The 26,990-nt window shown below is 38.2% G+C and overlaps 2 protein-coding genes across 6 annotated transcripts in view; one reads left to right on the top strand and one right to left on the bottom strand.

Annotated features, from left to right (window-relative positions):
- ranbp3a (RAN binding protein 3a) overlaps positions 1-26,990 on the bottom strand; it is a 1,280,039-nt gene that overhangs the window by 136,486 nt on the left and 1,116,563 nt on the right. The window lies entirely within an intron of this gene.
- The window catches only part of si:ch211-253b8.5, a 43,961-nt gene that overhangs the window by 12,631 nt on the left and 4,340 nt on the right, over positions 1-26,990 (top strand). For 3 of the 4 annotated variants that reach the window (XM_087273177.1, XM_087273179.1, XM_087273178.1), the window contains 2 exons: positions 16,416-16,565; positions 18,943-19,086. In XM_087273177.1, coding sequence (XP_087129303.1) covers positions 16,416-16,565; positions 18,943-19,086 — 294 coding nt within the window. The remainder of the gene's footprint in view (positions 1-16,415; positions 16,566-18,942; positions 19,087-26,990) is intronic. The other variant, XM_087273180.1, reaches the window with a different exon arrangement.

The raw sequence follows: 26,990 nt of genomic DNA, 5'->3' as shown, positions 1-26,990 counted from the left end.
TTTTATTTTTGAAGTTATAGTTTCTTAGTAAATCATGCCTGTCACTGTCTAGTCCCTACGGTTTAACACAAGAACTTTTAACTCACTCATCTGGAAAGTTTATTTCCCATGTCCTATTTTCCAACTGTCCTCAGAGGGATGTGGTCAACAAGTTCTAGGTTATACTTGGGGCTGTAATGCTTCTGAAAGTCACCTCCTGAAAAAAAAAAGAAAAGTATGTGGGAGAGATGACTAAAAGGGGTTGATGTGTGGTTAAAGCATTCCTGCTGTGGCTGTAATTATGCAAACCTATGACTATTTATACAAACTGAAGACTTCCTGTAAATGAGAAGCCAATGCCGATTAAAATCAAGACCCACAATTGAAATCAGAATTATTAGCCGTCCTGAATTATTAACCCCCTGTATATTTTTTTTTCCCCAATTTCTGTTTAATGGAGAGTTTTTTTCAACACATTTTTAGTTTAACTCTGTTTTATTGATGTATATTAGTCAGAGAGTTACAGTATTGAATACAAAGACTTCCGACTTTAACTATATATATATATATATATATATATATATATATATATATATATATATATATATATATATATATATATATACATATACAGGGCTCAATACTGGGTCTTGTTATGTTTTCCCTTACTTCCGATAGGAAAAATCTTTGAAAAGCATGGCATAAATTACCATCTATATGCTGATGACTCTCAAATCTACTTCCCTATAAAATCTTGGGATCAATCCTCCCTTCAGACTTTGTTTAATTGTTTGGCTGATGTGAAGTGTTCTCCAACTGAATGAAGATGTAAGCTGAGAAAATATGATATACTTTTCCTTCTATGCTAATGAAGGACTACTGAGACATTCCAAGCATGGGATGGGTCCTCCTGGTGAGGCAGAGTTCCTCACAGCTCCGATACACATCTCTGCCATTTGCTTAGTAACCATGTGCTCTTCACCATACACAATTCATCTGCTTGTGTTCTTCTTTCAGATAACTTTGTCATGTTTGGTGTCATTTGACAGTTTATGACTTCAGTGTTGTAGTGATGAAATCAACAGAGACATCGATTAATTGTATTTCAATCTACAATATATTTGCTGAGTCATGACCTGAGGAGAGTATGTTAATGTTCTTCTCCCCCACTTTATCTCCTCAACTTTGTTCTCATGTTCAGCTGGTTTTGGGGGTTGGTTTTCACTCATGTTTGACAAGGCTTTGCTCAGGATATAATAGGGAAAGGTAACTGTTGATCTGGGAGAATGGCTTTTACTCTGCATCTCCCGCACACCGGTGCGTAGCCTCATATGCTAACAAAGGCAGTTTCACTGTCTTTGTTGCTCAGCAGTGCATATGTTACAGCTAATTTCTGTATACAGTATGCTAGTTTGTTTCATTCTACTGTCTGTATATTTAAACATGTAACTTAATAAACATCTTTGCCTGCTTTAAGACGTAGAGATTCTTTCTCTTTATCAATGATGATAACAACTTTAATGGAGTCAGATTAATTACAATGGAGTCAGATAAATAATAGATTTAAACACGCCATCCTTCAACTGCTTTCTGTTTCCGACTATTGGTTCAGAATAGCAGCGTAAGTTTCAAGCCTTACAAAGACAAGTGCGAACTCATTGTTTTTGGCCAAAAAGGTTCGGATTCTAATGGCAATCTGTCATTGCTTCCTGGGAAAATACATTCCTCTGTAAAGAGTCTTGGTGTCATCTTTGACTCTGAGCTAAAATTTGATCTCCAAATTAATGCGGTTGTCAAAAATAGCTTTTTCTATTTTAGATATATTGCCAAGCTGAAGTCAGTCCTCTCTTTCAGTGATGTAGAGAAGGTTGTTCATGCTTTCATCTCCTCTCGTCTGGACTATTGCAACGCATTGTATCCGGGTGTGAGTCAGGCCTCTCTCTCGCGACTGCAGCTAGTCCAGAACTCTTAACAGGCACAAAAAAAACGAGAACACATTCCACCTGTACTTGTTTCTCTACACCGGCTGCCAATCCAGTTTAGAATTCAGTACAAAGTTCTGTTGTATGTTTATAAATCCCTCCATGGCCTGGCCCCTGAGTATATTTCTGAGCTAATTATTATGCACCAACCTGTGAGATCTCTGTATTTGCAAGTTCCTAGATCACGCTTAAAATGTCGAAGTGATAGAGCTTTCTCAGTATAGCGGCTCCAAGACTTTGAAACAATCTTCCACTCTCTTTAAGAACAGCTCAAACTTCTTCTTTTCTTTTAAGAGGTCACTGAAAACACTTATTTTCTTTAGCTTTTGATCATGTGATGTGAGTTTATGTATTTTAGTTTTGTGTATATTTGCATGCGCTTTATGTGTTTTATGTACAGCACTTTGGTAATGATTGTGGTTTGTGAAAGTGCTATAGAAATAAAGTGAGTTGAGTTGATATATACATACACACACAGATAGTTGAAGTCAGAATTATTAGCTTCTGTTTATTTTTTCTCAAATTTCTGTTTAACAGAAAGAAGATTTTAACACGTTTCTAAAACATAATAGTTTTATTAACTCATTTCTAATAACTAACTTATTTCATCTTTGCCATGATGACTGTAAATAATATTTTACTAGATATTTTTCAAGACACTTCTAAACAGCTTAAAGTGACATTTAAAGGCTTAACTAGGTTAATTAGGTTAACAAGGCAGGTTAGGGTCATTAGGCAAGTCATTGTATAGCAATGGTTTGTTCTGTAGATTATTGGAAAAAATATATAGCTTAAAGGGGCTAATAATATTGACCTTAAAATAGTTTTTAAATTTTTAAAAAAAAATTCTATTCGAGCCAAAATAAAACAAATAAGACTTTCTCCAGAAGAAAAAATATTAAGGGAAATACTGTGAAAAATTCCTTGCTCTGTTAAACATCATTTGGGAAATATTTGAAAAAAAAAATAAATTCACAGGCCGGCGAATAAGTTTGACTTCAACTGTACATGAAGTCTTTTTATATTGTTTTGATTGGTGACTCTGCAAGGGCCAGGGAATGCGGCGTAATGTTCTTCTGGACCATAATCCCCAGAAAGCCTTAGTGTACAGCCCAGTGTGACAGAAAAAGCTGGGGATGAGGCAGGGAGGAAACAGAGCTTTGCCTTGTATGGAGAGGCTGACAATTCAGACGATACACACAATCCGCCTTTGATCCAAAAAGTCTTGCTCACCCGTCCCGGCATACAGCTGTATGAATGGACAACACAGTGTGCGGAAAAATAGGGGATGAATGAGAGAAAGAGAAGAAACTCTGGAGAGGAAAAGAAAAATGGAGTGATCTCATCTTCATGTGGTTGTTTACTCGTCCTATGAATGATCTTATTGGATGATTTTGGGCACAACCAGAAGGACTCGTGATGTAGTCATTCAGTCCAAATCAATCACTTAGGCTGATTTTAAAAACACTGTCTGATCAGTTTTAAAACATACTACTCTACAGCAAATCACTGTTCCTGTAAGCTCCATAAACTATCTTTATTAAATGTTGGTTAGGGTTTTTAAAGGAGCCATGCATTGATACACAAATGCAAAAATACTCCAGATGGTTTTACAGATCCATTTCCTAGCCAAGGAATGGGGTATATGCGCCTGGACTTAATTTTCAGTCAGCCAGCCCAAGTGCCCGCTTAACTGTTGTGCCATTACAAAATCGTCACGTTTAAAGGGCCATAAATCCCCTTCGTTTCAGCAGGGTGTTTTCACACCTCTACTTTGGAAAAAGTCAGAAAAGTGGGCGTGTCCAGCTCGGTTTAGGGGGGAGTGTCGGAGGAAGAAAAGAGGCATTGGTGTGGGAGTGTCTATTTGGGCACACTGACTTTCAGAGTCAAAACACACACACACACACACACACACACACAAACACACACAAACACACACACACACACACACACACACACACACACACACACACACACACACACACACACACACACACACACACACACACACAGGGGATAAAGTGACTGTGTTTATATGGACATCTGTAGTCGAATTATTTGCCAAATTATTAAATGGTGGACTTTAACTGTAGTTTGGCTCTTTCATTCAGGGAATTCATTCATGCCCCTCGCGACAAACGAGATATTTGATTCGAGGAACTGCTCTAATATTTGATACCGCACGACGAATGAGAGAAAAAAAAAACTCAGCATTTCCCGGAAACTTAGGGTGCTTTCACACCTGTGAATCGATTCAGTTGTTCCGAAACAGAGATTACAATTGTTACATTGTTGCTCTTTGCTCTTGGAGCGGTTCGCTTTCACACTGCAAAGTTTCTAAACGGACCAAAAGAGCTAAAACAAGTCACGTGCGAGTAAACTCTCCTCACATTGGTCAGAGTGTCAGGGTTTATTTTGCAGCGTCCCGGTAAGCTGTCAGGAGAGTTTGGGGTTTGATGGTGATTGACAAGGTGTGCGCGCGGTACGGTGCGGAGGGGTGAGATGCGGTGGGGAGGGGTGAGAAGGGTGCGCGACGTAGCCTATTTGATGACCGGGAGGGAGACGCGAGATTACCGGGAGATCATCACTCGTTTGCAGGCATCCGGAGACTCGCGAAACTTCCCGCCCTACTCATAATTCTCTCTTCATATCGCCGTATGCCTATTACATATCCATAAAACACTGTGATATAACCGCGCTCGGATCGGATCGCTTTCTCACTGTAATCGAACCGCTCCAGGGTTCGTTTCAATCGAGCCGAGACCACCTCACTCAAGCGATCTCGGAGCGATTACTTTGGCGCGGAACAAAGCGCGATTGCCCTGTTCACATATGCCAATCGAACCGCGCTAACTGGGCAAACGAGATACGTTCCGAAACAAAAGTGTAGGTGTGAAAGCACCCTTAGATGCACACGGGAGGTAGCGTCAGAAAGCCGCGTGTGTTATTCCGGTCACAAAATGCGGTGAAAATCCTTCACGAGGTTAAAGTTTGGTTGTGGTGCTAACATGTTTACACTTGTTGCAATAGTTTGTTCGATACGAACAAACTGAATGAACAAAGAGCACTGGTCACTCACTTACCAAATCTGTAGAGACAGGACAATCACCAGCAACTAGAGCCGCGTCTTTATTTAGAGAAGACTACAAGCGGATCTCAGCGTTTGCAGATGAGAACAGCTCTCAGGTAAACAATGTGCCTCCTTACTAGACACGTAACGTTAAGTAATTGTTGTCGAGCGTCGAGTACACTGTTAATCCACACGTGACTCCAGCTGCGCTCTCACAGAGAGAAAATGAAAACAAAACTTAACTGCAGCAAACTATAAAAGCAACACTTCACGCTTGTTTTGCCAACACAACGTGGCGTCTCTGTCGTCTAAACCAGGGGTTCCCAATCTTTTCAGCCTGCGACCCCAAAAATGACAATGCCAGTGACTCGTGACCCCCAATATCCTCTGAGGTGGTTATAAATACAGAAACCTTGCATGCAATGGCGCACACACTCCAATAGACCCAATTCTATTCTTCGTTTATTTTTTTTAATGTATGTCAGTGCTGTAAATGGGCCAGAAAGGTTAACCTGGTGCCATAAAATCAATCTGCTGCATCTGACGCTATTGCTGTGTCTTTAATATTATGTAATTTCCCCAGGGGTCGCAATCCAATAGAACTAGTAACTATAAGTTACCATAGTAACAATATTGCATGCAACTATAAACAACTATTTTTTTTCCCTTCAGTAAAAAATGGTAATTCTAGTGGTTAATTGAAAATAAATAGATTTTTGGAAATCACCAGGCGACCCCTCTTCATTATACCGCGACCCCTAGGGGGGTCCCGACCCCCACTTTGGGAACCACTGGTCTAAACACTGTGACAGTAATGAATATTAATGAAGTTGCACAATAGAGCGCGCTGATTGGTTTGAACCAAGCCTTACTCATGCATTAATGCAACACACTGTAAGACGTAATAAGACACACTCTGGCACAGACGTCCAGTCTGCATGCTGGAATACAGACTATTATCTCATAGCCGTGACGCAGCTTCAAAAATTCGTTTCAAACCGGAAGTGCGAATTTGCTTGAAATAATGCAAAAACAACCAATTTACACTTTTTAGTGAAATATAGGTGTCCTAATGGTGTTTTTAGCAGTGTGAAACACATATACGACTGTCAACAGCTTAAAAAATGTGTTTTGGTGTTTCGTGACCCTTTAAAGGTCCTATTATGGGTTTTTGAAAACAAGCTTCCATGCAGTGTGTAACAAAGCACTAAGTGAATGAAAACATTCAGCTGTGGTTTAAATCCGAAAGTGCACTGTGTTTAAAACGATTGGTTCCTTAACGAAATAGTCGACTCAGAGTCGAATAAATGAATTGAGTTGGGTTTGGATCTTTTGCTTGAACGCGTTGACGTCGATACAGTACATCACCAAATATGTAGTTCCAGATCTGGTGAAATGTAAACGCAATTTCCCTTCAGACACTAGCGGAGCGCAGGCCCGCGGGGAATCATGGGACTGATCATGACGTAAAGATGACGATCACTGGCAGATGAAGAAGCGATGAGCTCTGCAACTCTCGCCAGCTGACATAAATAAACATCATGCCCACTGCAATGGCATGTCACTAAGTGCAGCAGTGGGCAGCAAAATTTAGTTTTCTAAGGACAATAGCTCAGTCAAATCCCATTTTCCCTGACTTGCTCCTTTCTCGATCATGTCAAAGAAAATGCGATTTGACTGGAAGGGAATGCCAGAGAATAAAACAAACACTGCAGCTGCACCCCTGAGCAAAGCACTTAACCCTGTGTTATTTCAGAAGCACCAAGTCATCCTAGTTTTTTTTTTTTTCCACACACACATGCACCCCTAGAAATACACACACAGCAGATGTTAAGGACTGAGTCGCACCACACTGGTTATGCAATCTCCTTTCAAGGTATGTCTGCTGAGTTTTAAGTGCCTCAACCTTTCCTATAAACACCGGTGTATGTTGTTAAATATTGAACTCGGATACGGTCATGGAAAAACCGTAGAGGAGGAGATCCCTGTAGTGTTTCAGGTGGTGTGTTTAAAGATAGATGTTGAACGGTTTCACATTTGGATACTAGAATGCCTCTGAAGGTGCTTAGTTTATTTCAGTCCCCTGTTCTGGCGGGATTAAAGGACAGTTCACTCAAAACAATGTACATTTCCTCATCATTTTCACTCAAAAGAGCAGCTATTACCATACCATCCAGCATTCTTCAGGTTTTCTTCTTTGGTGTTCATAAGAAGAAAGAAACTCAAACAAGTGGAATATGAGTAAAGGACGGCGGAATTTTAACTTTTTAACGTTGACTTTTAGAATGTCTTTTGTTTAATGCTAGACATTCAAGTAGACGTTTGCTAAACATTTATCATTAACCGTAATTGAGAACATTTAATTAACATGTACTTGTTTTTTTTTTTTTTTTTTGATCTCCAATTTTTTTATTAAAATGTCTTGATATGGTTCCCCTATTTTGCATACACATACACTCACTGTCCACTTTATTAGGTACACCTTACTATTCAATTCAATTCAGCTTTATTTGTATAGCGCTTTTACAATGTAGATTGTGTCCAAGCAAGGCAAGGCAAGGCAAGTTTATTTATATAGCACATTTCATACACAGTGGCAATTCAAAGTGCTTTACATAAACATGAATAAAAAAAGACAAGTTTAGGACATAAAATGCAGACAATAAAAATGATTAAAAAACAGATAAAAACAATTTAAAATGTGTTAAAATAGGTTATAAAAGAATGAAAAAGAAAACGAAAAAACATAATAGTGTAATCTGTCGGACGTAGCACAGTGCTCATACAGTAAAGGCACAGCTAAACAGATGTGTTTTCAGTCTTGATTTGAACATGCCTAATGTTGGAGCACATCTGATCATTTCTGGAAGCTGATTCCAGCAGCGAGGGGCATAGTGGCTGAAGGCAGATTCACCCTGCTTTGACTGAACTCTTGGAATTTCTAGTTTATATGATCCTAAAGATCTGAGTGATCTGTTGGGTTTGTATTCAGTGAGCATATCTGTAATGTATTGAGGTCCTAGGCCATTTAGTGATTTATTGACCAGTAATAATACTTTAAAATCTATTCTGAATGTAACTGGGAGCCAGTGTAGAGACCTGAGGACAGGTGTGATGTGCTCTGATTTCCTGGTTCTAGTCAAAATTCTGGCTGCAGCATTCTGGATGAGCTGTAACTGTCTAACTGTCTCTTTGGGAAGGCCAGTGAGTAAGCTGTTACAGTAATCCACCCTGCTGCTGATAAAAGCATGAACAAGTTTCTCTAAGTCTTCACTGGAAACAAAGCATCTGATTCTTGCAATGTTTTTGAGATGATAGTATGCTGATTTACTGACTGCTTTGACATGACTGTTGAAACTCAGATCTGACTCTAGAGTCACACCAAGATTCTTGACCTTATTTTTTGTTGTTTGACCCTTAAAGCCAAGGTACGCATTCACCTTGAGAACCTCATCTCTGTTCCCAAACGCAATGACTTCAGTTTTCTCTTTGTTTAACTGAAGAAAATTTTGGCACATCCAATTGCTCATTTCATCAATGCATTGGCAGAGGGTGTCAATGGGGCTGTAGTCATTAGGCAGTAAGGCTAGGTAGATCTGAGTGTCATCAGCATAGCTGTGGTAGGAGATTTGGTTCTTTCTCATTATTTGGCTCAGGTGGAGCATGTAAAGGTTGAACAAGCAGCTTCACATAAATGGTCATAGTAGCTGGATCAGGGTAGTTCAGTTTTTAGTGTTTAAGTTCAGTTCAGTTTAGCTCAGTTCAGTGTGGTTTGAAGTCATTATTGAGAGTCCACACTTAAGAGCAAATTTATCGATGAGTAGCTTTTCATATCCTGAACCATGCAAGCCAGTGGCGACTAGTACCGGGTTGGACCCCCTTTTGCCTTCAGAACTGCCTTAATCTTCTGTGACAAAGACTCAACAAGGTACTGGAAATATTCCTCAGAGAACTTGCTCCATATTGACATGAAAGCGTCACACAGTTGCTGCAGATTTGTCGGCTGCACATGCATGACGCAAATCTCCTTTTCCACCACATTCCAAAGGTGCTCTACTGGATTGAGATCTGGTGACTGTGAAGGCCATTTATGAGTTGTATGAGTACATAAAACACATACAGTGATAAAGGCTAGGTCAATTAGCATTGCTTTTATAAATATGCGTTATGCTTTTTAAATGCCCAGGATTGTTTTTCAGATAAACATCTATTGGATTCATGTTAGATTTGTTTTGTTTGTTTCTATTATCTTTATCGTCTTTGCTCTGCAGCAGCGATAGCAGATTAGCAGATAGCAGTCTTTTATTCAGTAATCTACAGTATATATGGAGTTTATGCCTCTAAATAGACCCTATAAAACAAATATTAAATGATATTATATTAATTACATCAAAGGCTAAATCATATTAAAAATCCAGTGTTGCTTGCACAGAGCTACACAGTACTGTCAGATGGAAACACAAGTGGCACATCCAGCTTCCCCTTTGCCCTTTGTGGCTGTGGTGGTCAGCTAGTGCTGATCTGATTAGTTAATCAGAGTGACAGCTCTGTGGCCCCTGGATACCTCCCTTCGTCCTCACTGCTGCCACCAGGCAAGAGAGAATGACCCCGTCCAAACCTTACACAACTGCCTACTGTGGTGGATTGCCTGTCAGATGTGATGACTCGTGGATTCTGTAGATGTAAATAAAAAGGAAATGGGGCGACGTCATAGTGCAGTGTGTAGCACGTTCGCCTCACAGCCAGAGGGTGGCTGGTTCGAGCTTTGGCTGGGTCAGTTGGCATTTCTGTGTGGAGTTTGCATGTTCTCCTCGTGTTGGCGTGGGTTTCTTCCGGGTGTATGCTAAAATTTCACTTAGTGTACTGTATGAGTAAGTGAGGACCCTTAACAAGTGGGATGCACGTATGCAAATTGTGTTTGTGTATAGAGCCAAAAATGTTAGAATTGTGTGGATGTCTAAGTAAATAATTATGGACCTAACTGTATATATAAATAATATATTCTTGAAAAAAAAATATATACACACATAAATACATACACACACATATATATATATATATATATATATACATACATACACACACACACATATACATATTTATATATATATATATATATATATATATATATATATATATATATATATATATATATATATATATATATATATATATATGAGCAATTTCATGCAAATGTCAACCTTGCCATGAAAAAAAAGATAATTTTCAACAAATTACGGAAACTGTTTCTGGGTATTTTGGGTAAGCAAGTATTTTACAGTATTTTAGAAATACTCAAATATGCATCTGTCAATTTTTTCAAACTATTCTATTTGATTTACCAAAGTCAGACATGTGGCAATTTCACATTCGTCACATCCATAACGGAGAGATGTCACATCCATAACGACACTTTTTTCCTCATAAATGTGAAAATATTAAATTAAATAAAACCAATCATTTTTTGTTTTATAGAGAGCCAACTCTTAACCTTTTGATTATCATTATTTATTTTGGGATGTGCAGTTTAATTCACTGAATTTCTATGCTGTATACTGCAAACCCGCATACTTTTTTTGTCACATCCATAACGCATGTTTATTTTCTTCATTTAAAGTACAAAACATGTTTACAGATGGATATTTTTCTGGTCCCATAACTCTGTGGTGAGTTGTTTGGGAAAATATAAACTGATGTTTCAATATAATGTAACATATGCTTTCACTGTGAATTTATGTGTTGAGTTTATACTGCAAATGTCACATCCATAACGCTGGAATTGCTCATATATATACAAAAGTTCTGTCTGCTTCTCAAATCTGGTTGATAGCCATGCGATATTCTGCAATATCAGAACTCCTACAGCCTCTTTACCCTTTGTGTATTACTCTGCCCACTTTCAGCCAGCAAAAAGCAGACATTCTAGATCTAAAGTTTAAAAGATGCACGCTCAACTGTTTAACTGTCAGCTTATGATTTGAATCTGGAAGAAAGTAGTTCCTCATACAAAAGGGTTTCTGAGACTCTCCATGTTTGATCTTGTTTTTATATACACAATTATGCCGTCAAACTGTTGTAGAAACGCAATATCACACTTGTAGCAGTGCGATATGGCTGTATATCGGCACTGGTGGGGGCACAACGCACACCTCCCACCAGTGCCGATATACAACCATAACGCACTGCTACTCGTGTGATATTGCTCATATATATATATATATATATATATATATATATATATATATATATATATATATATATATATATATATATATATATATATATATATATATATACACCTAAAAACGTGGACAATTTATCAGCATCAATTAGGATAAGGATACAAAAAAATTACAAAGGTTTTTCAAGTCTGTATCTCCACAATCAGAAATATAGTAAGAAAATGGAAGGCCACAGGAACAGTTCTTGTGAAGGAAAGATGTGGTAGACCAAGAAAAATATCTGAAAAGCAAAGACGAAGAATGGTTAGAATAGTCACAGACAGACCACATACCACCTCCAAAGAGCTCCAGGAACATCTTGCTGCTGATAATGTCATAAAATTAAAAACTTAAAGTAGTTTGGAACAAGCCAAGGATGAGTAAATGATGACCGATTTTTCCTTTTTGGGTGAAGTATCCCTTTAAAGTCCCTAAGAATTGTAAGTTGTGATCATTATTTTTTCCGTATCGTGACGCAGTTCCTAGAGAAACGAAATTTTAAATGAGCAAAAAGTGGGTGTGGCTTGTTTTTGTACTACGAGCTGATTGGATGTAGTAAAATAGGTATTTCATTCAAAAATATTGAGAAAAAAACATTGTAGAAGAGCTATTACAATCTAACAGACACCTCCTGCCTTTCTGTCTGTTGTCAAAACTGACAGTTGCTGCAGCGTGGTTAAGTATTTTAAGCCATTACCTTAAAATCATAATATGATAATATAACTAAAAACAAACAGGAAATGCGTTTTCAGATTTCAATGAAAGATTAGAAGGGCAAACAAATTTGTTTTCTTAATGACATGCACAGGTGAATTGTTCACCACCACCTAGCAACGTGAGCTTACAAAAGCATATGCTTAGTTTTGATTCTGCCTCTTTGCTTTTTTCAGTGATGGCTTAACTCAAGTCAGAGAGCATAGAGCAAGAGTCATTCAGGGCACTGCACCATTTAGTATACTTGTTTTGTTTTATCAGACTGGTGCCACTTTTGGAAGGTTCATGTATGTAACCCAGTTCTCTGAGTAGAAAATGAAATGCTTTGTCACGTTGCACCCTGTTATGGCCTTTCAGTGACACCCCTGTTCAGCATGTCTGAACTCAGCTGAACGTGATCAGTTCTCCCAGCACACACCAGATAATCTTCACGTTATTCCTATTTTAGATCAGGTTTAAAAGGCATATCCAATTATTTCAGGCTCAGCTTGTGCCTTCTAATTATGGAGGAGTTGCGGGACGCTGTATCTGTGTAAGCTGCATGACTTGTTAAAGCAGAAGAATGCCATTCTCTTTGGAGCCCCTTTGGTGCAAGGTTTAGGGCTGTTGTTTCAGCTCAGCTGTGTCACTTTTTCAAGGACACTGAAACACAAATGTCAGGGTGAACATGTCTTACGGACAGCCCACTATTAGTCCGACGATTTGTTGGTTGTGTGTCATGTAAAGAGATTTGAATGCTTTGAAAAATAAGTCATGAATGTCTATGAACAGACTGCTGATGTTAGTGATATTTATTGATTATATTTGATATTATTTTCACCAAAACTAAAGGAAGTCGGTCAGCACTGCTTAACTGTGAACTGGTATTTGCGTTTTAAATGGCTGGGGTCAGGGTGGCAGATGACTCATATTGTCTATTTAGGGATGCTTCTGCGTGTCTTGCCACACATTGAGAGAACTCTGTTTATATGTAGAACAGTGACTAACATCTCTGTTTCAGATTAAAGGTCAGTGCTCTTGTCAAGGCAATGTTACTTCTACAAGTTGCTGTCAAACTTACACTTGTTTTACCCGTTTAGAATTTTGGTAAAAATTTATATAATTGTTAAATATTCTATTGACTACCAGCCTAGGCTGGTTTAAGCTGGTCGACCAGGCTGGTTTTAGAGGGGTTTTGGCCATTTCCAGGTTGGTTTCCACCCATTTCCAGCCTGGTCTTAGCCGGTCAGGCTGGAAGATGACCAGCTTAAATCAGCTTGACCAGCCCAGCCAAAACCAGCTATGTCCAGCTTAAACCAGGCTGGTTAAGCTGGTTTTGGCTGGATTTAGCTGGTCATTTTTAAGCCTGACCAGGTAAGATCAGGCTGAAAATGGCTGGAAACCAGCTGAGAAATGGCCAAAACCCCTCTAAAATTAGGCTAGTCAACCAGCTGACCAGCCTAGGCTGGTTTAAGCTGGATTTTTCAGTAGGGACAATACCATTTGTTAAAGGGGTGGTCCACTACGATATCACATTTTAAACTTTAGTTGATGTGTAATGTAGCTATATGAACATAAACAGCATCTCTGAATGTAATATGCTCAAAGGGAGACATTGGCTTTTACAAAGTTAGCTTAGCAAAGTCTTTAGCGAACAAAGTTTGGGGACTACAAGAAAATACATCCAGGTTAGAGGGATCACAAGGGCTTCAGGTTACACGCATTCACCAGGCGCTCTCAAGGCTCCTACACACCGGGACGCTTTTTGTTTGCGTTTATCGTCAGCTTTTTACGAGACGTTATTCCGCATTCAAACCCAATTGATTTTCACTGCCGTCAAGCAGAAGAGTATGCAAAATCACTCCTTGAGGTAGATGGCGCTACACAACTTTAAGCTTCCGACACCCGCTTGTAACACAAAAGAAGAGGAAGAGAGGAAGTTCACACCCTTGTTAAAGTTACTGGTTACTCGAACAAGCATAGATTATTCAAGTAGCAGCTCCAGCTCTTGTGATGAAGAAATGATTATTGTTCACCAGTGCAATAAGCAGCTAAGCGTTCTCTGTGCATCTTCTTCAATGTCCGCTCTCATTGACAGTTTTGCACTTGAGCGCCTCTAAGTGCTGTTTACTGTAACTTCAGCCACTCCGTGCACGTGAGCAAAAGTGCTTATCTGATAGGTGGAAAAGGTTTTAACACGGCGCGTCAAATAAAAAAGAACAAGCATGAGGCGTTTTTTTTTAATGATGCTTTTGGGCCTGGCGTTTTGCGCGTTAGTGTGCACGATCACATTGACACCCTTTATTTTGTCTGGAGGCGTTAAACAAGGACGGAAAACGTGAGCAAAAAACGTCTGGGTGTGCACGGGCCTTCACCCTGCGCAGTAAAGGGGCGAGGCCAGAGGCGATAAAATGTTATAGCAGAGAAAGCTAAAATACCGTCCAAACGCTGCTATTTCCACAGAGCTTGTTTTGTTTCTGTATTTGGGCTTTCAAAGGACACAAAGAGAGAAGTGCTTACAGTTTAATTTTAATTATGTTCCAGAGAATTATAAAAATATATATAGCTAGCATTTGACAAAGGACAGCTTCCGGAATCTCTCCTAGTTCAGAGCTGGATTCGGCTTAAACTCCTCCAACCAACATTTCTGTTGCGATTACAACAAACTCTTTAAATTCAAAAACTAATCCTAATGAGTACTAAATTTGAGTAAATTAAGCAATTTAAGCACAGTAAAACCCAATAAATGAAGAGAACTCAAACCAACTGCAAAACCCAATATGTTAAGGCAACTCAAATCATTTGAGGAAACCGATTGCTAGAAACCCTTTAGTTAAAGAACTAATCTATATGAGTACTGGGAACTTACTCCATTTAAGTTAAAGTAATGAGGTATTCAATAAACTCATTACCTTCAACACAAAACTCTTTTCAAATGAGTAGAATTAACTTTTAGTAAATTGAGTTAACTACTCTGAATTTATTTGATAATGCTGACTGTTGGATTTTACAGTGTAGTGAGGACATATGCAAGCATGTAAACAAGAGGAAATGCTGTTTGGCGCCGCTAATAATTTAGCTAGAAAATTCATAACTATTAGTCAAACCACTTTAAACAAAGGTAACAAACTCGCAAAAAATATGAGAACGTTTCATATTACTTACACATGCTTATAATCAAAATATATATGAAAGACACGTGTCAGATTTTATTTAAGAGAGCAGGCATGACGTTCAGCTCTGTGCTCTTTATTTTTCTGTCTGATTCAAGCAGCTAATGCTGCTAACAGCTGCTCTGACGGACAGTATTTACACAGCGCAAAAGGGGCGTGACCTGTTGATGTGTAGCCAATCCGCGAATCACAGCACATTAAGTTACTGTAGCTGATTAATTAGTCTCTTGAGGGCGGGCCTTTCAGAGGAACCAGGAAATATGACAGATGTTTTCATGTTAGCTGATTAGCAGTATATAATCACAGGATATATGATGTGATTTTCTACAAATGAAGCATGAGCACACATTAATTTGCATCTTATAAACACAACCAAGCCTTAAAAATACATTCTAGATCACCCCTTTAAATGTTTTAGTATATTGATTTAGTTGTTGTTGAGTATTTAGATGACAATATTTATTACAATATAATTATTAAAAAAACAACACGATTTTATCAGCAATTTTAAAAAGTGTTTTATTTATATTATGATCATACAAAAAAAAGAGTTTAAATATATATATATATATATATATATATATATATATATATATATATATATATATATATATATATATATATATATATATATATATATTTAAATAATATTTAAAAAAATATTTTAATTAAATAATAATAATACAAAATTAGAGTTTAAAAAACAAAAAAACCTAGATTTTAAAAACTTAAAATCTAGGTAAAAGGGTGTAATTTTTTGCTGCTGGCAGTTCCTTATGCTGATTGGCATCTCATTTGTCTAAAGAAGTTTTTGAATTTTGCCGGCAACGCTCATTATCTTTTGGAATGCGGCCTCGCTGTTTCTTAGTCATTTAACTTTTGCACTGTACTTGACTGGTAAACAGACCCACATTTATTTGCAGCTTATCAAAAAAGGCTTAAATAAAGAATGTTTGTCATCCTCCTGACTCATCAAATATACTAACAGACACAATGTAATAATTATTATATATTGATAATTCATTTATGATTCATATACATTTTGCAAATGTTTATTTTTGCTAGCACGTTGTTTTCTTTAAGTCCTTTTTTCATCCACACGCATAGTAGGGATATTTTCATTCTTATTGATTAATAACAGACAGGGAGCGCCCCCTACTGTTTGTAGAGTTTAGCACTTGACCAATCTGTTGTATAAAAGAGTAGATATAATTTGAGTAAATATTATTCACTCACTACTCATTTTGGTGTTTATATCAATTGTGACTGAACTGACTGTTCTTGTTGTCGTTGGTAGCGGAGTCGGAACATGCACAGAGAGTCCCGGACACAGAACCAAGCCAACAAATGAGGCTGAGAGAGAGACAACGATTCTTCGAGGAAGTGTTTCAACATGATGTAGATGTCTACCTTTCCTCTGCACACCTGCAGATAGATTATAAAAGACGTGAGTTTGATTTTTATTATTATTTTTTGTTATCTTTATTATAAATTTTATCATCTTATTTCTTATCTTTTATTATTCATCTACTTTTATGTTTGTAATGAAACTACTGTAAAATATTGAGGATTAGTTATCAAATGTTTATGGAAATCAATTTAGTTATGGAAAAAAATATTTATTAGGTACACCTGTCTATCTGCTTGTTAACCCAAATTTCTAATCAGCCAGTCACATGTCAGCAACTCAATGCATTTAGGTATGTAGACATGTTCAAGAGGATCTGCTGCAGCTCACACTGCAAAAAATGCTTTTCTTACTTCGCTTTTTTGTCTTGTTTCTAGTCCAAATATCTAAAAGTTCTTAAATCAAGAAGCATTTTCTAGACAAGCAAAACATCGTCTTGTTTTGAGAAATAATCTGCCATTATTAAGCGAGTTTTTCCTTAAAACAAGCAAAATAATCTGCCAATGGGGTTTTTTTCTTTTGACGTAAGATTATTTTACTTTCCCCACTGGCAGATTATTGTGCTTGTTTTAAGGAAAAACTCACTTAATATTGACATATTATTTCTCAAAACAAGACAAGATGTTTTGCTTGTCTAGAAAATGCTTCTTGATTTAAGAATTTGTAGATATTTGGACTAAAAACGAGATAAAAAATCTAAGTAAGAAAAGCATTTTTTTGCAGTGCAAACCGAGCATCAGAATGAGGAAGAAAGGGGATTTAAGAGACTTTGAATGTAGCATAGTTGTTGGTGCCAGACGGGCTGGTCGGAGTATTTCAGAAACTGCTGATCTACTTTAATTTTCACGCAAAACCATCTCTAGGGTTTACAGAGAATGGTCTGAAAAAGAGAAAATTTCCAGTGAGCGGCAGTTCTGTGGGCGCAAATGCCTTGTTGATGCCAGAGGTTAGAGGAGAATGGCCAGAATGTTTCGAACTGATAGAAAGGCAACAGTAACTCAAATAAGCACTCGTTACAACCGAGGTCTGCAGAAGAGCATCTCTGAACACACAACTCGTCCAACTTTGAGGCAGATGGGCTACAGCAGCGGAAGACCACACCGGGTGCCACTCCTGTCAGCCAAGAACAGAAAACTGAGGCATCCATCCTGCCTTGTATCAACGGTTCAGGCTGCTGGTGGTGGTATAATGGTGTGGGGGATATTTTCTTGGCACACTTTAGTACCAATTGAGCATTGTGTTAACTCCACAGCCTACCTGAGTATTGTTGCTGACCATGTCCATCCGTTTATGACCACAGTGTACCCATCTTCTGATGGATACTTCCAGCAGGATAATGTGCCATGCCACAAATAATCTCAGACTGGTTTCTTGAACATGACAATTAGTTCACTGCACTCAAATGGCTTCTACAGTCACCAGATATCAATCCAATAGAGCACCTTAGGGATGTGGTGGAACGGGAGATTCACATAATGGATGTGCAAATCTGCAGCAACTGCGTGATGCTATCATGTCAATATGGACAATCTTTGAGGAATATTTCCAGTACCTTGTTGAATCTACGCCACAAAGGATTAAGGCAGTTCTGAAGGCAAACCCCGAACCAGTAAGGTGTACCTAATAAAGTGGCCGGTGAATGTATTTTAGAGAGAGGAAGAAAAAACATTTAAAGAGGTGAATATACTGCGTGTCTGCTATATAGCTAGTGTATTAGATTGAAGGTCAGAAATGTATTTAATTTAAACAGTTTAATATAAATTTGAGTTCAGTTTTTGTGTTGGCTTCAAAAAGTAATGCAATCAACACCTCAAGCTAAATTCAGTTTGAATCCAACTTTGAAATACCATGAAATTTGGTCAGCTTCAGACATGGGAATACTTTATTTTGATGGTTCGTATTGCATATTTTGTTGACTAAAAGTTGCTTTATAACTATCGCCAGTTACTTCTTATTTAAGTATTAGTATTTAAGTATTAGTCTGCTTAATATCTGCTGATATTAATACAGACATTTAACTGACTATAAGAAACTTGTCAACTCAACCCAAACCCTAAGCTAAAAGTCTACTTGTAATCTAATGAGAATTAGTTGGCATGTAGATGCAATGTAACTTAAATTCAACACAATGCTTTAAAGGGACCATCAAAATAAAGTGATACCATGAACTATTGTCACCAATATATAGGGTACCCTTTCAAAAAATACACTTTTGTACTTTTAATGTACATGTTAGTACCTAAAAGGTAAATAAAGTTCTTCAGGTGAAGGTTACCACCTCAGTGATAGCATTTGTACTTTATTTCTAAGAGTGTATATTTCAGAAGTTTACCTGTTGTCGATTATATGTAGCAAAAAATGCCATATTCTCCAGGAGTTGCTTTCTTTTTATCTCAAAAGCTGTGTGTTGTTGCAGCGCCCTTAGGAAGCATCTCATCAATGGAGGTGAACGTTGATATGCTGGAACAGATGGACCTGATGGACATATCTGATCAGGAGGCCTTGGACGTCTTTTTCGCTGCCAGTGGAGAAGAAGGATCACTGACATCCCCTCTACCAGGTGAACATTTCACATCTGCCTAACAGTTTCCATTGCAAGTAAGCTCTTTTGTGATGTACTTTAACGCTTCAGATTCATTTGTATGTTGTTACAAACTGTCTGGCTGTAGACAGCCTGCAACATGAACAAGAGCCCACAGCCACACACAAGAGTTCTTAGTGAGGTAATATGTGGTGATTATCAGGGCATTATCAGGTGTCACTGAAAAATCCACAAGAGGGCGCTGTCTACAATTTTTTTTACAACGATTTTAAGATGGGATAGTTTTTTTTTTAACTCAGTGCCACAAGAACAAGAGGTATTATATTTCACATAGTTTCTGAAAGAGAAAAAAACTAATATTTATATAAAAAAATCTAATAAAATTACATTTACATGAAATTAAATGTTTTCAGAGCATTACATGTTTTTAGTGGATGGGTTAGTAGTTCATTCATCCATTTTACTTTGGCTTAGTCGCTGGTTTGAGTCACAGCTGGGTCAGTTGCCATTTCTGTGTGAAGTTTGCATGTTTCCCCGTGTTTGTGTGGGTTTCCTCCGGGTGCTCCGGTTTCCCCTTCAGTCCAAAGGCGTGAGCTATAGGTGAATTAAATCAATTAAGTGTTAATGAGTGTGTATAGGTATTTTCCAGGACTGGGTTGCGGCTGTAAGGACATCCACACCGTAAAACACATTCTGGAACAGTTGGCGGTTCATTCCCCTGTGAGGGCCTTATAAAATAGTGACTAAGCAGTAGGAAAAATGAATGAATGTCAAAACTATTAGTGCAGTGGTTCTCAAAGTGGGGGTCGGGACCCCCTAGGGGGTCGCGGGACAATGACAAGGGGTCGCTTGGTGATATCCAAAACTCAAATAAATTTTATTAAATTATTAGAATTACCATATTTTATTCATAATCGACAGAATATAGTTAATAGTTGCATTAAAGAAACAACAACATAAAAATAACAATCAGTCATCAGCCTTTAATTTCAAAGCAAAATGTAATTAAATCCATAAATGACTTTAAAAAACATTATATGGCTAACAGACTGTTGCATTTTTGTGTTGTCAATAAGCTCATGTTTATATTTGCCTATAGTTGTGTCTGCAACATTTACATATTTACAGTACAACAACCTTGAAAAATGGGGGTCGCGAGCCACTGATATGATTATTTTTGGGGTCGCGGGCTGAAATGTTTGGGAACCCCTGTATTAGTGTGATAGGAAAGTAAAGTTGTTGACATCATAGTGTCATTCTATCTAGAAACTGCAGTCAAACCTGTGTTGAAGTACAATTTGCTAAAGCACATATTTTCTATGGGCCTGCGTGGCAGCTGGCAGGACTGTCTGCATTCCCATAAGGTATTTGCGTAAAGCAGAACTCTATTGAACTTAATTGCACCTCCCACAGTTCATGTTGCTCATACCTGAAACTGACAACTACTTCTCACTTTATTGCTGGTGTAAAGGTGGTCACTGAGATCAGGTTATCAGTCACGAATGACTGTTCCAATGTCCAAAAAAAATTGAAAGGCGGACACTAGGGATGTAACGGTATCAGAATTTCACGGTACGGTAATACCTCGGTATGAATGTCACGGTACGGTATTTATTGAATCATTTACAGGAAAAAACAAAAACTTATGAAAATACTCCAAAAAAGTGCCAAAAGTGTCAATGACATACAAATTAGCCATCTATCTGTAAGCTTTGAAACAGGAACTTCAATTTTAATAACAAAAAATTATTAAACCATGTAAAAAAATAAAGTTTCAATTTAGTAGTGTTGAAAACTCATCACATTCAACATTTAATCACTCACTCACTTAGATAGAGATGGGTTTAAAGGAAAATTATCATATAAATATAATCTGGTAAAAGCTGGTATCTCTGGGTATTTACAATGTCCCCTGCAACAGAAAAAAAACCCTCTCATTTGGGACTGAGGTTTCTAGGACAAGAGAGATATGACTTGGCCCAGGTTGACAGCAGTGAGTAACGTTGTGCATTGTCTTTCCCCCACTTGAGAGGACAAACCATGAGTAAGATAGAGGTCTCATGTCTGCATCAATCTGAACAGTGTGCTGACAACACCGCTATTCAGTACGCGCGCGACAACACAGCTGATAAGAACTCGCGCGACAACACAGCTGATAAGAACTCGCGCGACAACACCGCTATTCAGTACGCGCGCGACAACACAGCTGATAAGAACTCGCGCGACAACACAGCTGATAAGAACTCGCGCGACAACACCGCTATTCAGTACGCGCGTGACAACACAGCTGATAAGAACTCGCGCGACAACACCGCTATTCAGTACGCGCGCGACAACACAGCTGATAAGAACTCGCGCGACAACACAGCTGATAAGAACTCGCGCGACAACACAGCTGATAAGAACTCGCGCGACAACACCGCTATTCAGTACGCGCGTGACAACACAGCTGATAAGAACTCGCGCGACAACACCGCTATTCAGTACGCGCGCGACAACACAGCTGATAAGAACTCGCGCGACAACACCGCTATTCAGTACGCGCGCGACAACACAGCTGATAAGAACTCGCGCGACAACACAGCTGATAAGAACTCGCGCGACAACACAGCTGATAAGAACTCGCGCGACAACACCGCTATTCAGTACGCGCGTGACAACACAGCTGATAAGAACTCGCGCGACAACACCGCTATTCAGTACGCGCGCGACAACACAGCTGATAAGAACTCGCGCGACAACACAGCTGATAAGAACTCGCGCGACAACACAGCTGATAAGAACTCGCGCGACAACACCGCTATTCAGTACGCGCGCGACAACACAGCTGATAAGAACTCGCGCGACAACACCGCTATTCAGTACGCGCGCGACAACACAGCTGATAAGAACTCGCGCGACAACACCCCTATTCAGTACGCGCGCGGCGACAACACCCGCTTTAGAGTTTTCCGGCTCTTTTTTATCCCCGCTTCTAGCAGCACACTCCATTTCCGCATTACTGGATCTGTAGCTACAACAGACCGCAAGGGATGATGGTCAAGCATGGGCTGATGGGAATTGTAGTTTCCGGTACCTCCCGTTCGCTTTATTCGCCTGAGCAAATTTTCTCAGAAGACCTATAGTTTTACCAAGTCATGCGACTTCGGTAATATCGAAAAAAATTAATATTGCGGTATGACGGTATTTACAATACCGTTACATCCCTAGCGGACACACTTTGCTGTAGTGTAGGGCCAGAATTGTGGAATGGTCTTTTCCTGTACATTCGAGAGTCTTTAGAGGATTTTAGGTCACAGTTGAAGACACAATCGTCCAGTTTAGCATTTGAAGTACTGTTAAGAAATGCTTGTTGTGGAATTTTTTAATTTAATGTTTGTATTTTGTTGTCCACGTCATTTGTAGATTCTACATTTCTACAGCATTCAGTATATAAAGCACTTTAGGCAATTCAACTTGCAGTTAAATGTGCTATATAAATATAGAAGGTGAAGTTTGTTTTGAATAGTTAAATTGCTAATAGGTAACTTGAGCTTTTAGAAGACAGTTTGACTGGTAAAGAAAAAAAGCTTTAAGGCACCTTGCAGTACTTTGAAATGTGTATTTTTTATTTTAATGTTTGATGTAATCTCAGCTGAAACCTAAAGACAGGACGTAATAATAATAATAATAATAATAATAATAATTCCTTACATTTATATAGCGCTTTTCTAGACACTCAAAGCGCTTTACACATTGGAGGGAATCTCCTCATCCGCCACCAATGTGTAGCATCCACCTGGATGATGCGACAGCAGCCATTTTGCGCCAGACCGCGCACCAGCTAATTGGTGAAGAGGAGACAGAATGATAAAGCCAATTAAGATATAGGGATGGTTAGGAGGCCATGATGGACAGAGGCCAGTGAGCAAATTTGGCCAGGATGCCGGAGTTAAACCCCTACTCTTTTTCGAAGGACATCCTCAAATTTTTTAAGACCACAGAGAGTCAGGACCTCAGTTTAACGTTTCATCCGAAAGACAACACTCACCGAGCAGTATAGAGTCCCCTTCACTATACTGGGGCGTTAGGACCCACACAGGCCGCAGGTTGAGCGCCCCCTGCTGGCCTCATTAACACCACTTCTGGTAGCAACCCAGCTTAGATTGCAGATTGAAGATCGCTAGCTGCTCATTCACCAGCAGGTTCACATAAACCGTCTTTTGACGAATATAATGTTACACAATCTCTATCTTTATTAACTATTTCTTAATCTTACATTATTCCATCTCCACTTGCTGGTGAATGAGCAGCTGGCGATCTTCAATCTGCAATCTGCAATCTATTGCTTTTCCTGCAGTTCCCGAATGTAATGTTGAATTTTAACAGTCGAATTTGAGCCACTGAATTTATGGAAGCGAATATTTGAACTGAAATAAAATGAACTGAAAATTGCCCTTTGAATATTATACATCGTATTTTTAAAGGGTATTGAATATTTTGTAAGTGAAATCTGGAAATTGAATATGAATTATCGAATTTATAAGTATGAAAACGTGTTTGAAATATTTTTAGCTGAAATCTTCACAGCTTAAATAAACAGATATGTTAAATTTCAGGACCTAAAAATACAAACCCCGGAATTCAAGTCATTAAAATGAAAGAACTTGTTAATACGGTATATTATTTTTTTCAGTTTGTGCTATTCAGCAAGCTTTTTTAATTCAAGACTTTTGGCATTGATTTTGTTCCATAAGATTGTTTGTAACAGACATGGGCAGTAATTGAAACAGGTTCAAATTGGCCATGAGTCTGCACATAATCGGCGTGAAAAAGAAAAAATAACACTGTCAGCACAAACAAGAACAAGGCTTAAGGCTTTTACTGAGACAGGTTTGAACACTGATTTTCAGTGTCATGTTAAAATATGTCAGGTTGTAAAAACAGCGTCTATGAGCCGTTACAGTTAACAGCACTTGTGACAGATATTTAACAAACAACTGAGTGCAAAGAATCATATGAAATAATTCATCATTTTATGTTGAAACATGTTATTTCAGCTTTTCTGTTCCCCTCCAACCATTTTTTGAGTGTTTTAAGATGCATAATAGACATCTAAACATGGATGTCTTGAGTAAAACTGGGCTAAATTGGCCCAACAAGCATTTTTTGTGTGCTTAAAGTTACCTTATAGACATTCATTCATTCATTTTTTTGTCGGCTTAGTCCCTTTATTAATCCGGGGTCGCCACAGCGGAATGAACCGCCAACTTATCCAGCAAGTTTTTACGCAGCGGATACCCTTCCAGCCGCAACCCATCTCTGGGAAACATCCACACACACATTCACACACACACTCATACACTACGAACAATTTAGCCTAACCAATTCACCTGTACCGCATGTATTTGGACTGTGGGGGAAACCGGAGCACCCGGAAACCCACGCAAAGGCAGGGAGAACATGCAAACTCCACACAAAAACGGCAACTGAGCCGAGGTTCGAACCAGCAACCTACTTGCTGTGAGGCGACAGCACTGCCAACTGCGCCACTGCCTCGCCGCCTTATAGACATCTAAGTATAAATGTTTTGAATACAACAAGACTAGATTTACCCAACAAGCATTTTTTTGTTTGTTTGTTTGTTTGTTTAAAAGATACCTAATAGACATCTAAACAAGTATCTAAACACGAAAAAGCTTGTTGGGTCAATTTTTTCTTGTTTTAGTCAAGACATCCATGTCTAGATGTCTATTAGGTGTCTTTTAAACACAAAAAAGCTCATTGGGTCAAATTAACCTTGTTTTAAAGACACCTAATAGACATCTAAACATGGATGTCTTGGCTAAAACAAGGCTAAATTTAACAAACAAGTATTTTTTGTGTGTTTAAAGATGCCTAATAGACATCTAAATGTAGATGTTTTGGCTAAAACAAGACTAGATTTACCCAACAAGCATTTTTTTTTTGTTTGTTTAAAAGATACCCAATAGACATCTGAACATGTATCTAAACACGAAAAAGCTTGTTGGGTCAATTTTATCTTGTTTTAGTCAAGACATCCATGTCTAGATGTCTATTAGGGGTCTTTTAAACACAAAAAAAGCTTGTTGGGTCAATTTAACCTTCTTTTAAAGACACCTAATAGACATCTAGACAAGGGTATCTTGAGTAAAACAAGGCTAAATTTAACAAACAAGTATTTTTGTGTGTTTAAAGAAGCCTAATAGATATTTAAATGTCTAGATTTACCCAACAAGTATTATTTTTTGTTGTTTAAAAGACGCCTAATAGATATCTAAACATGAATGTCTTGCTAAAACAAAGTTAAATTCACCCAACAAGCATTTTTGTGTGTTTAAAGATGCCAAATAGACATCCAATTATTGATGTCTTGGCTAAAACAAGGATAAATTTGTCCAGCAAACGACACCAGATAGACAGCTAAACATGGATGTCTTGACTAAAACAAGGCTAAATTTGGGCTGTCAGAGAAAATCTAAAAGGTTTACAACAGTAGTCTAAAAATAGACTAGTAATCAAATAGACAAGAAGGAATGACTGCAAGTGAAGTCTGTCTGATCGGTCTATTTGGTGACTAGTCTATATTTAGACTGCTGTTAGAAGTCTTTTAGATTTTCACTGACAGCCCAAATTTAGCCTTTAGTTTCATGTTTAGATGTCTATTATGCCTCTTTTAAACACACACACACAAAAAATGCTGTCTGGATAACCTCTTCTACAGTAAAAAACATCTTGACGTTTCTGTTTAACAGAAAGCAGATTTTTTTCAACACATTTCTTAACATAACAGTTTTAATAACTCATTTCTAATAGCTGATTTATTTTATCTTTTCAATAATGTCGGGAATCAGGGAATAACAGTGGTTTGTTCTGTAGACAATCGAAAAAAAAATAGCTTAAAGGGGCTAATAATTTTGGCCTTAAAATGCTTCATAAAAAATTAAAAACTGCTTTTATTCTAGTCTAAATAAAACAAATAAGACTTTCTCCAGAAGAAAAAATATTATCAGACATACTGTGAAAATTTCCTTGCTCTGCTAAACATAATTTATGAAATATTAAAAAATTAGAAAAAAAAATTAAAAGGGGGCTAATAATTTTGACTTCACATGCAAGTAGCATTTCAATTTGCTCAAATAACCATATAAACTTTCAGTATTGATATTGTTTGATATATTGTTCAATATATAATCAATATCATTATCATGATATTACCATGATGATAGGTAAAGGAAAAAAGTGTAACACCACATCTTGCCAACATTCAACATGGCACAGGAACATGCGATTAAAAACGTTTCATTTTTTTCATGTTTAAAGGAGTTTTGTCCTAAGTACCTGCGACAGCGATGTGCAAAATTTCTGTATTAAAAATGCTTTCTATTTCTGCGATGTCACAGCAGAACAACAGCATAAACTACGTTGACAATGATCACCTCAGGTACTGATTATGTGCTTTATTCAGAGTTAAATGCTCCCAATGTGAGTTGAAATACCATTTTACGTGACATTTATTGACATACTACTGAAAGCAGCAGCCGATAGTTCACCTCAGGTCTTGAAAATAAAATAACTAGCAGACGGTTTGAAAACGAAAGTCAGAACTGTGATGCTGCGTTCACACCAGATGCGGAACGCGCGTCAAGCGCGAGTGATTTACATGTTTAGTCAATGCAAATGCGCGAATAGACATCCTGTGGCGCGATACGCGCGAATGGCGCGGCGCGAATGATGCAAATTACGCGAATGGCGCTGGGCGAATTAAGCGTTTTGCACGTTTGACGCGCTTAACGAGCGTTCCGCGCGAATCTCTCGAGTTCGAAAATCTGAACTTCAGCATACATTCGCGCCGCGTTAACCAATCAGAAGCTTGCTCTTGTGGGGGCGTGATTGTGACGTAGAACCTGTAGTCGGTGTTC

The sequence above is a fragment of the Danio rerio genome, chromosome 11, assembly GCF_052040795.2.
Source record: "Danio rerio strain M-AB ecotype USA chromosome 11, GRCz13ab, whole genome shotgun sequence".
Classification (NCBI taxonomy): Eukaryota; Metazoa; Chordata; class Actinopteri; order Cypriniformes; family Danionidae; genus Danio; species Danio rerio.
Note: the sequence above shows the minus strand (reverse complement) of the source record. Positions and strands in the feature narration are given on the sequence as shown.